An 11,542-nucleotide genomic window follows, 5' to 3' on the forward strand; every position below is an offset into this window, starting at 1 on the left:
TCATGGCTGCAGTCACCATCTGCAGTGATTTTGGAGCCCCCCCAAATAAAGTCTGACACTGTTTCCACTGTTTCCCCATCTATTTCCCATGAAGTGATGGGACCAGATGCCATGATCTTCGTTTTCTGAATGTTGAGCTTTAAGCCAACTTTTTCACTCTCCTCTTTCACTTTCATCAAGAGGCTTTTTAGTTCCTCTTCACTTTCTGCCATAAGGGTGGTGTCATCTGCATATCTGAGGTTATTAATATTTTTCCCAGCAATCTTGATTCCAGCTTGTGCTTCTTCCAGTCCAGCGTTTCTCATGATGTACTCTGCATATAAGTTAAAGAAGCAGGGTGACAATATACAGCCTTGACGTACTCCTTTTTCTATTTGGAACCAGTCTGTTGTTCCATGTCCAGCTCTAACTATTGCTTCCTGACCTGCATACAGATTTCTCAAGAGGCAGGTTAGGTAGTCTGGTATTCCCATCTCTCTCAGAATTTTCCACAGCTTATTGTGATCCACACAGTCAAAGGCTTTGGCATAGTCAATCAAGCAGAAATAGATGTTTTTCTGGAACTCTCTTGCTTTTTCCATGATCCAGCGGATGTTGGCAATTTGATCTCTGGTTCCTCTGCCTTTTCTAAAACCAGCTTGAACATCAGGGAGTTCATAGTTCACGTATTCCTGTAGCCTGGCTTGGAGAATTTTGAGCATTACTTTACTAGCCTCTGAGATGAGTGCAACTGTGCGGTAGTCTGAGCATTCTTTGGCATTGCCTTTCTTTGGAATTGGAATGAAAACTGACCTTTTCCAGTCTTGTGGCCACTGCTGAGTTTTCCAAATTTGCTGGCATATTGAGTGCAGCACTTTCACAGCATCATCTTTCAGGATTTGAAACAGCTCCACTTGAATTCCATCACCTCCACTAGCTTTGTTACTTGGAGGCAGTTCCCCTTTTGTCTTCTCTCCTGTTGCCTGCTGGGAATTGTAGTCTTTCAGTATAAGGATGAACAGTTGGTAAAAGTAGGACAGGTAGGATTCTCCTGGCTTTGAAGGTAATCTTGAATAGTTCATCTGTATGTCTGTCTGCCTATCACTGTATCTTGTGTGCTATAGTTAGTTAAGTGTAGACAGTGGGGATGGCTCTAGATTTGCCTTACTCTCTTGGAACCCTACTATCTTATTTTTTCCCTAGAGGATAAAGTCTGGAATGTGTTCAGTGTCTGCCTATTGATGAGAAAGTTATAAAATTTGATGTATAGTATTATTTTTAATTGACCGTGCAGTTGTCTTTTTGCAGATATTTATATGTGTCCTCTATTTTTTTTTTATTGGAGTATATTTGCTTTACAATGTTGCATTAGTTTCTGCTGTACAATAAAGTGAATCCACCATGTGCATACATATATCCCCTCCCTCTTGGACCTTCCTGTCACATCCCACTCCATCCCCTGCTCTAGGTCATCACAGAGCATGGAGCTGAGCGCCCTGTGCTATAGAGCAGCTTCTTACTAGCTGTTTTACACATGACAGTGTATTTATATCACCAGTCCTAATCTCCCAGTTCATCCCACCCTCTCCTTCCCCTTCTCCCCCAACGCCCGTGTCCACATGTCTGCTCTCTGCGTCTGTGTCTCTGTTTACGAGTATTTTAATGGGGAATTTGGAGGAGCTGTAGAAGGCTCCTGCAAGAACCTTTTGGGGGTAGACAGTTGGTTTTTAGTTCCCAAGAGATGAGACCACAGAGAGGCTTGGTGGTGGGGCTGGCAGGAAGAAAGGTGCATCTGTGTGTGGGCATTTAGATAAGGTAGGAGCCCTAACATGATTTCTTACTGGAAGGATTTGAATGGTTAGAAGATAGGATTACCATGCTGTTTAGCTCAGAAGTGTGGTTATTTTTAAACCTCAGAAAGTCTGGGGGCTGTAATGGGCAAATGGTCATCTCCTTCTCTTGTCTTTCTCCCTCCATCCCCTCCAGTTGCCCAGACTGAACTGCCAGTGTTTTCCTTTGAAAATAGTACCAATTCTTAATTCTGTGTAGTGTTTAAGAGGGTAGCAACTTAAAGAAGTCTTGAGTTCTGTGTTGTCCTAGCCGGCTGGCCTTGTGCAGGTCATTTGTATACCCTCTCCTGGATTAAATGAGAGGCCTGGACTAGACGAGCCCTAGGGATCCTTCCAAGTGTAACATTTTATTATTTCTGGTTCCAGCATCACCAAGACTCTGAGCACAGCGGTGGATGAGGAGAGAAAACCTTTGTAGTAGTTAGGGTTACAGGAGAATTTCTTTCTCTTCTTTTCATGCACTTTTCTTCTCTAATATCTTATTTGTGTGACAAGTAGAATGAAATCTGGGGATATGAAGGCCAGCTGTCTGCTAACTTGAGTAGGACGACAAAGGGGCTTTCTCTGAAAGACTAGGGGTTTTCATTCAGAGCTGGACTTCTGTGAATTGCTGCAGTCACCAGTCTGTGCCTGGAAGGAAGAAGCCCTCTTGACTCTAAGGCAGCCCCTGAGGCAGGACTGTGTATTGATGGTAGTTCCTGCTCAGTCAGCACAGAAATTTCCTTTCACTGGTAGGAAGTTTCTTTTATATTATGGACCTGGAGTGTGTGTATTTTGCCACCAGTTACATTTGGATTTTTGGTCACTGTGACTTTAGTAGCTTGTCTATCAGAAAGCTTTGGAGAAGTTGAGGAAAAGATTACTTTTCCACTAGTCCGATGGAGACCGTCACACTGTGTGACCATCCTGGAAACCTAGACTTTGATTATTAATGCAGTCGTCACTTTTAGACTAATACAGGTCTCATTATGCTCAAGTCCCCATTTGAAAAACCCTTTGTCAGATCTAATTCTTCTCCTATGTTTTATTCATAGTAGAGATCCATCAGATGTGCAGTGATTAGCAGCCCCCTGCTTGTTTGGAGATAGGGTTTCTGGGGCACAGGTATAAAGTTTCACTTCCAGCTAGTTAGGTGGTCTCAACATTGGACTGTTTCATGGGGGGACAAATAGGGTTTTCCCCGTTGACTGTTTTCTAAAGCAAAATGATTTAACATCAATTTATTCCCTTTTGCCACTGAGACAGTTTGGGTTCAGTCATGAAATTTTTGAGTATAAATACTTCTGAAGACTTTTCTAGGACTTGTTCAAAGAAGTCCAAACAGCTGTTGTTAAAGCTGAGAAGACAGTATAAGAAGCCAGTTCTTAGCAGCTGGCAGGCATTTTGGCTCTCTTGAGCCCTCATCGGTTTCCTCAGACTCCTATCTAAAATGTATTTTAACAATGGCTGTTTAGGGACTTCCCTGGCATCCAGTGGTTAGGACTCAGCACTTTCACTGTGTTCCACAGCTGGGGAACTGAGATCCTGCAAGCTGCGTGGCAGGGCCAGAAAAAAATCCCAAAAGCCCCCAAACAACAATGACTATTTATTGCAATCTATATGGGTGGCTGTCAGTTTTTGGAAATAAGTAGCTATCCTTAACACATGGAAAGCTGCATAATATAGTTAGAATAAAGTTGCCTGCTTATTAATACATGGTTTACATTGAAATTTTTTGTATTTTTGGACAGATGATATATTCATAAATTCATAGTGTAAAATTCAAAAGGAGATACATATCTAGAAATGATCCCTGGATGTGATCACTGTTACCATTTATTGTAAATCTTTCTAGAGATGATAGTGCTGTTTCATGTTATGAGTGGTAGCACAGCAGACAGTTCTAGAGATGAGAAAAAGGATATAATCTCGGGCTTCCCACGTGACGCAGTAGTAAAGAATCTCCCTGCCAGTGCAAGAGATGCAGGTTTGATCCTTGGGTTGGAAAGATCCCCTGGAGAAGAGAATGGCAATCCACTCCAGTATTCTTACCTGGAGAATCCCATGGACAGAGGAGCCTGTGGGCTACAGTCCATGGGATCACAGAGTTGGACACAACTGAGTGACTGAGCACACACATACTGTCTCTTATTCTACCATGTATTTACATTTTTATAAATATTTGTAGGTGTCAGAAGGTTATTTTTTCCTGAAAATAGTATAGTTAGCTTTCTCTTAATAGTCACGTTAACTGTCAATCTACTTCCCAATTTGAAAGTTCTTGGTAATTGTGATTGCCGTCTTCACAGTAAGCCTGTATTATAGCTCTTGACTTCATAAAAACTGGTATACATTTATACCACATTTATACATCAACTGATAGAATTCAACAAATAAAACACAAAAGGAGGTTTTATTCCAAGTACATCAAGAATCCTTCCCTGTGTTTAAAAAATGAGTGTTCAAGTGTTAAAAATAAATTTGATGTTTTTAAGTCCCAATTGAAGAAACCTAGTCAGTAGTCCCTATTGACAACCAGAACTGAGAAATTTGGAAGCTGTGGGGGAGTCAAGATGGGTTCCATAAAGGAGAGAAAGCTGGATGGGAAAAGGATAAAGCTTTTCAAAGCAGAAAAGAGGGCAGGTAACTCTTGGATCTTGCTGCTTCTGTAGTGCCTGGTTTCTGATGCGTTTCCTCGTCTGAAACTTTGAATCAATTAATCCCCCTTTTGTACTTGGGCTGCCGAAGGTAGATTTCTGTTACTTGTAACCATTTTGCCTACTTGACTAAAGGCAAAATAATCAGATAAACACAGTCTCATAAAATCAAAGAATAAAACACATCTGAATGATCTGCCTGGTTTGCCGTATGTTAAAAAGCTAATTGATATATTTATTTTGGCTGTGCTAGGTCTTTGTGGCTGTGCATGGGCTTTCCCTAGTTGTGGCAAGCAGGGGCTACTCTGGCTGCGGTGCAGGAGCTTCTCACTGTGGTAACTTCTCTTGTTGTGGAGCATGGGCTCGAGAGCTTCAGTTGCAGCTCGTGGGCTTAGTAGTTGCAGATCACAACTTAGGGGTGGCTTAGTTGCCTCGCAACTGGACCAGGGATTGAACCCGTGTCCCCTGCATTGGCAGGCGGATTCTTAACCACTGAACCACCAGGGAAGTCCTGTTTTGCCACACTGAAATTGTCACAGTGATTGTATATGGTGATAACTGACATGATCCGGTGAGCAGGCTTCTATAGCCTGAGTCCAGAGACCAGGTACCCCCTGAACACTGCCACTGCAGCCAATTTCCTGACAGAGCAGAAGGTGAGGCGGTTACCCTTGTTCTCATCTCAAAGGAGATGGTGACTCTCATTCTCATATAGAAGAGCCTTAGCTTATGTCACCTGCTTAAACTTACACACAGCTCCGAGGTAACAGAGCCTCGATTCCAGCTCAGGTCTGAATGACTCCAAGCTCTGTACTTCAGACTGCTAGGTATACATTAATTTTTATTTTTGAATATTTTTTGTCCATGCCTCGTAGCTTGAAGGATTGTAGTTCCCCAATCAGGGATTGAACCAGGGCCCTTGGCAGTGAAATCATGGAGTCCAACCACAAGACCACCAGGCATGACTCCCCTAGGCATGCTTTTATTTTTTTATTTTAAAAATTTTAATTAAAAATATTATTTATTTGGCTGTGCAGGGTCTTAGTTGCAGCATGCAGGATCTTTCAGTTGTAGGATCTTTCAGTTGCAGGATCTTTAGCTGCAGCATGCAATCTCTTAGTTGTGGCATGTGGGATCTAGTTCCCTGACCAGGGATCGAACCCGGGCCCCCTGCATTGGGAGTGCAGAGTCTTGGCCACTGGACCACCAGGAATGTCTCTGAGCATGCTTTTTTTAAATTAATTAATTTATGGTTGCACTGGTCTTTGTTGCTGCATGTGGGCTTTCTCTAGTTGCAGTGAGAGGGGGTCTACTCTTTAGTTGCGGTGGGCCGACTTCTCACTTTCGTAGTTCTCTTGCATAGAACAGGCTCTAGGGCCCCTGGGCTTCAGTAGTTGAGGCCTGTGGGCTCAATAGTTGTGGCACACAGGCTTAGTTGCTCCGCAGCTTGTGGGATTTTCCCAGACCAGGGATTGAACCTGTGTCTCCTATATTGACAGGTGGATTCTTTCCCACTGAGCCACCAGGGAAGCCCTAGGCATGCTTTTAAAATATCCTTTTCCCATAGAGCCAGTCCTCCTAGTTGGACCCATTTTTGTGGCAAACTATAAACTTCCACAAACCTGGGCTCCCTAGCTATTCAAGCCCACCTAGACCCAAGTTCCCGAAATAGGGTTCCACAGCTTCGTGGTCCATTTAGGGAGGACAGTTAACCTCTACAGGGCAAACCTTGTAGGCTTTGTCTGATCTTCACTTTATTTTCCTCATCCTCAGAAATGTGGACCTGAGAGAGTATTTGTCTGAAGAAGTGCAGGCAGTGCACAAGAATACCACCTATGACCTCATCGCCAACATTGTACACGACGGCAAACCCTCCGAGGGCTCCTACCGGATCCACGTGCTCCATCATGTGAGTAGGGCTGACTTCTCACTGTGCAGAGTGGCAGAAGCCGGTGGTGTTCCCTTGGCCTTTTGGAAGGCAGCTCCTTTCAGTTTGCTCTTTCTTGTCCTTGACTTTGGGATTCTGTGAGAAACAGAGTTGTCAGTGACCAGTTTAAGGCAACAGTTCTCAATTTTGGCTGCACGTGGGACTTCCCTGGGGGCAGGTTTTAGACTGCTGAAGCCCGGGCCATCCCAGTCCAGTTACGTGAAAACTGTAATTTGTGCCTGTTGATTTTCCATTGGGGCAGAGGCCAGAGATGCTGCTGAATATCTTCCAATGCACAGGCAGCTCCCACAGGCAGCAAAGAGTTTTCTGGTCCAAAATGTTGGAGTTAAGACTTGATTAGATTATCTGGAGGTGAGAACCAGGCATCTTGATAGTTTTAAAATTCTCAGATTTCCAGTGTGTAGCCAAGATTGAGAAGCACTGTCCTAGACTAGCACCTGCCACCTGAAGTGCCTTGGATTCACAGCACTGACATCATATGAGAACTCGTTAGAAATAGTAGAATCTCAGACCCCTCACATACCTCCTGAATCACAGTCTACCGATTAACAAGACCCTCTGAAGGGTATGAAATTAAAGTTTACAAAGCACTGGTAGAGAGGTTCCGTTTCAGCTAAAAAAAATTTTGTGAATTTGCTGAAAATGGGGGAAACGTGCTTAGGATGTATTTGGTATCATACAGATTACTGGCACAAATTGTTCTAACTTGATGAGTCTTCTGAGAATCTGGGTTTAATGATAACCAGCTTCTATCTGTCAAGCCCTTGGCCATGTGCTAGATAGTACGCCACATACTTCATGTATGTTCATCTTGTTTATATCCCTAAACACACTTCCAAGACAGGTGTTAATACCATCTTTTTACAAGTGAGGAACCTAGCTTAGAGTTGGAGTAACTGATCTGAAGTTAGAAGAGTTGACATTGGAACCTGGATACCAGGTTTCACTGTGTTCTTATTAACCAGTCCTCGCACCAGGAATAGGGATTTTCATTATGGGATCCTGAGCTTTTGTTGTGTATCCTATTTGAACTACTGGAATATCCAGAATAACCAGAATATATTTGTCTTTGGCATTTCTTGAAAGTTTGGATGGATGAGGCAGGTGAGCTTCCAGAAGTATCTCTGCCATAATCCAGGCATCTCAGGTGAGGAGTAGGGGCTTCCTCTTCTTTCTCTGTGTTATCCTTCTAGTCTCTTCCTAAAAGACAACAGTGTTTGAGACTCCACTGTGCTTTAAGGAGTCCTCAGCAGGACTTGTTTGTCAAGATCAACACCCTAAAAGCTCTTGACATTGAATGATGCCCAGCAGAGGCCTTATACTTTCTTTCTTAGAACTCTTGCTGGGTGATGGTCTAGTGACTGTTCTGACTTTTCTAGCTTTTGGCTACATCTCTTTACCTCTAAAACTATTGGTTTCCGGGAGCAAACTGACCTAGCCCTTCATACTCCTTGCAGGGGACAGGCAAATGGTATGAATTACAGGACCTCCAGGTGACCGACATCCTTCCCCAGATGATCACACTGTCGGAGGCTTACATTCAGGTGGGTTGGCTTCACTTGATGAGCGTGGAGGTGATGGGGTGTAGGGGCTGGTGAGAGAAGTGTTGAGGGTGAAGGCAGGGAGTGGGACTGAGTTAGCTTGGGTCCCTTTTGAATGCAGTGGGGAGTGAGGCGGGGCCAGGAGTGATCTTCAGTGAAGAGAAGGACAGGAAAGCATGGACGAGTTATGAGTGAGCAAGGAGGTTCTCTCTGTGTGCGGTCAGCCAGGTCAGTTTTTCAAATATGTGGTCTGATTTCAAGGAGGAAGAGCTCAGAATCATCTGGAGTCGTCTCTGAAGCTCTCCCCAGTTCCCTAGGCAAAGTCAGCACTCTTTGTGACCCCACAGCACTGTCCCATGTCTGTGGAGCAGCAGCTGCATGTTTTAACTGTCCTCTCCACTGTGTTGGGAGTTCATGGAACTGAGGGGCTCTATCTTCTCTTTCTTCTTTTTTAAAAAATTTTTACTTTTTGGCCACACCGTGCAGCATATGGGAACTTATTTCCCTAACTAGGCATCGAACCCATGCCCTCTGCAGTGGAAGTGCAGAGTCTTAACCACTGGACCTGCAAGGAAGTCCCCCTGTCTTCTCTTTCTAACTGTCCTAGTCCCTGCAGAGAAGGAAGACTGAGGCTAAGAGAAGGCCACAGCTTTATAAAAAAGGAGAGAGATACTGCTTGTTCCAAGGAGAACTCTTTGTCTGAAGTTGCAGGCCTGACTGTTGGTCGTTTTTCAGAAAAGGAGTTTGGAATGGGAAGAGAAGGATGGGTAGAAGAGTGAAAATTAAGTGAAAGGGAATTTTCTGAAAGATTATGAGTTAGTTTTAGGGGACTTAGCAAATACACAGTTGGGGTGATAGTTTGCTCATTTCCTAGGACAGATTTAGGTGCATGATAAATATTTGTGGATGGAACACAGGCTCCTAAGTATCCATTGTATTCATTTCTTACAGATTTGGAAGAGGCGAGATAATGATGAAACCAACCAGCAGGGGGCATGAAGGAGGTGTTTAGAACTTTGCTCCCAGGGGCTTTGGCTGACGTCGTTCTGAGCACAGGTGGATGGCACAAGCCCCTGAGCCAGCCCTGTGTTCTGGTTCTCACCAGAGCATCAGTGGTCCATCTGCCTCGGATGGCTCCGTGCTGTCACTCAGCTGATCTTTGATCATTTGCAGTAGATTGGTGCCCCTTTCTCCTCCCTGGCTAGCTCCCTTCTAGCAGGCCAGAACTCTTTTACAGATGTATGTAATTTATTTCCAAATAGCCAGGAATACTAAAGGACTAGATGGGTTTCTTTGAAGCATCAAAGCCTCAGGATTATAGGAATTAGAGCTTGAAGCCAGTGACACCCTTCTTCCATCATAGGTAGTTTTCCTGTGGCTCTCTTCATTTCTTGATATGTGTTTTGGGATGGATTAAATATTTTCCTGTTTTTAAACCAGCCTCTTGTTTCATATCATTCCCTTGGGCTTCTGCCTATGGGGGGATTAAAAAGAAAGTCCTCACAAACTGTCTCGTCTATGATCTTTCATCTGGTGGACATCATGCTCCTGTCAGCCTGTGCGTGGTGTGTCAGGATGCATCCATCCTCTAAGACAGTATCTGACTAAAAGAGATAAATCATCATCAGCCTTAGCTGGAACTCTGGAAGTGGGCAGTTTCAGCCTGCAGTGCAGGGCTCCGTGAGGAATGGCAGAGGGAAGGAGGGAGGAAGAGTGTCTGACCACAGTACAGTTCTGAGAACGTCTCAGCCAGGTCAGTGGGGAGCTCAGAGCACAGAAACATCAAGCAGAAGTGGTTTTCGGCCAAGCTTACTCATTGATTATGAGTTGCCTGGAGGAAGTGTGGCCTGGGGCTGGGCACTGTGGCAGACCTGAAGATACAGCGATCTGGAGATACAAGTGTGGGGGGCAGTCAGTCAGCTGCAGCAAGTTCTCTGTGTGGCAGGTCGGAGCCCTGCACCTCAGGCTGCCATTCTTTGCTTCCAGGACACAGTAGAGTCATCCCTCAGTATCCTCGTGACCTTGGTTCCAGGGCAGCCCTAGGCACCAAATTCTGAGGAACCTCAAGTCCCTTATATAAAATGGTATAGTGTTTACACATAACCTGCACACATCCTCCAGTCTACTTCATGTCACCTCTAGATTACTTATGATGCCTAAGACAATGTAAATGCTAGGTAAATAGTTATCAGGCATATGGCAAGTTCAAGTTTTACTTTTTGGAAACTTCTGGAATTTTTTCGCCTTGAATCTTTTCAATCAAGGTTGGTTGAATCCACAGGTGCAGAACCTTCAGATGTGGGGGGCCAACTGCACCATCTTTGTTTTCCTCCACCTTTTATAGCTCCAGCAACCCTTTGCAGGTTCACCAGGCCCTCTCTTCTCACTGTTTACTTTTTCCCCGGGCCATTTCAGCTATGTCTGCAGCTTTATTTACCAATTTAAGGGAGATGATCCCAGTCTTTTCTTTTTTTCTTTTTGGCTGCACCTCACAGCATGTGGAACTTCCCTGACCAGGGATCTAACCCATGCCTTCTGTAGTGGAAGCATGGAGTCTTAACCACTGGAGTACCAGGAAACTCCAGATGACTGTACTCTTAATCCGAAAGTAAGTGTAAAGTGAAAGTCGCTCAGTCGTGTCCGACTCTTTGCAACCCCATGGACTGTAGCCCGCCAGGCTTCTCTGTCCCTGCAATTCTCCAGGCCAGAATATTGGAGTGGGTAGCCATTTCTTTCTCCAAGAGATCTTCCTGACTCAAGGATTGAACCCAGGGCTCCCACATTGCAGTCGGATTCTTCACTGTCTGAGCCAGCATTGAAACCCACTCTTAATCTTAGACTCCACTAAATTCTTGAACTTCGGAGCCAACTGCCTACTTGGTATGTTTTGGGTGTCTTAAAGTCTACTCAAGTTCAGGATTGTTCAAAACTGAGCTTGTAAGTTTTCTCCTCGATCGTGACCCCTTTCTAAAAGTCTGTAGGTGAAGCGTTCCCCTGTTCATCTATAAACTGGATATTTTCCCAGGAGTCATCCTCCCTCTACCCCTACTTCTCTTGTCTAATCCATTACAAAGTCTTGTCTTTTACTTTGTATCTCTTGAATCTCCCTACTTGTATCTCTTGAATCTCCCCACTTGTTTCCGTTTTTCCCACTGTTTAGTCACAACTATGGAGAAGGAAATGGCAACCCACTCCAGTCCCTTGCCTAGAGAATCCTGTGAACAGAGGAGCCTGGTGTGCTGCTGTCCATAGGGTCGCAGAGTCGGATACGACTGAAGCGACTTAGCATGCATGCATGCATTGGAGAGGGAAATGGCAACCCACTCCAGTATTCTTGCCTGGAGAATCCCAGGGACAGAGGAGCCTGGTGGGCTGCCGTCTATGGGGTCGCACAGACTCGGACACAACTGAAGTGATAGCAGCAGCAGTCACATCAAGCCCCAGCTTAATCTAGGTCCAATCAGGAGAGAGAAACAGTGTAAAAATTTGATCGGGGGAAGTTTGATTTCAGGAATTATTAACTGTAATGGGACTGGAGTAATGAAGAATTGGCTAGAAATAAAGAGAATAGGAGGGCTTTACAGGTGG

General features: G+C 44.5%; 1 protein-coding gene and 1 non-coding gene across 2 annotated transcripts in view; one reads left to right on the top strand and one right to left on the bottom strand.

Moving 5' to 3' along the window:
- The window catches only part of USP39 (ubiquitin specific peptidase 39), a 36,873-nt gene extending 27,494 nt beyond the window's left edge, over nucleotides 1-9,379 (top strand). Inside the window, exons 11-13 of the mRNA XM_068971011.1 lie at nucleotides 6,239-6,374; nucleotides 7,871-7,957; nucleotides 8,906-9,379. Of these exons, the coding sequence (XP_068827112.1) occupies nucleotides 6,239-6,374; nucleotides 7,871-7,957; nucleotides 8,906-8,953 (271 nt within the window). The 3' untranslated portion in view covers nucleotides 8,954-9,379. The remainder of the gene's footprint in view (nucleotides 1-6,238; nucleotides 6,375-7,870; nucleotides 7,958-8,905) is intronic.
- On the bottom strand, nucleotides 5,606-5,678 carry TRNAG-CCC (transfer RNA glycine (anticodon CCC)). Its single transcript has one exon. It is a non-coding gene; the product is annotated as a tRNA-Gly (tRNA).
- Nucleotides 9,380-11,542: the final 2,163 nt, after the last annotated feature.

The sequence above is a fragment of the Capricornis sumatraensis genome, chromosome 1, assembly GCF_032405125.1.
Source record: "Capricornis sumatraensis isolate serow.1 chromosome 1, serow.2, whole genome shotgun sequence".
NCBI classification, from domain to species: Eukaryota; Metazoa; Chordata; class Mammalia; order Artiodactyla; family Bovidae; genus Capricornis; species Capricornis sumatraensis.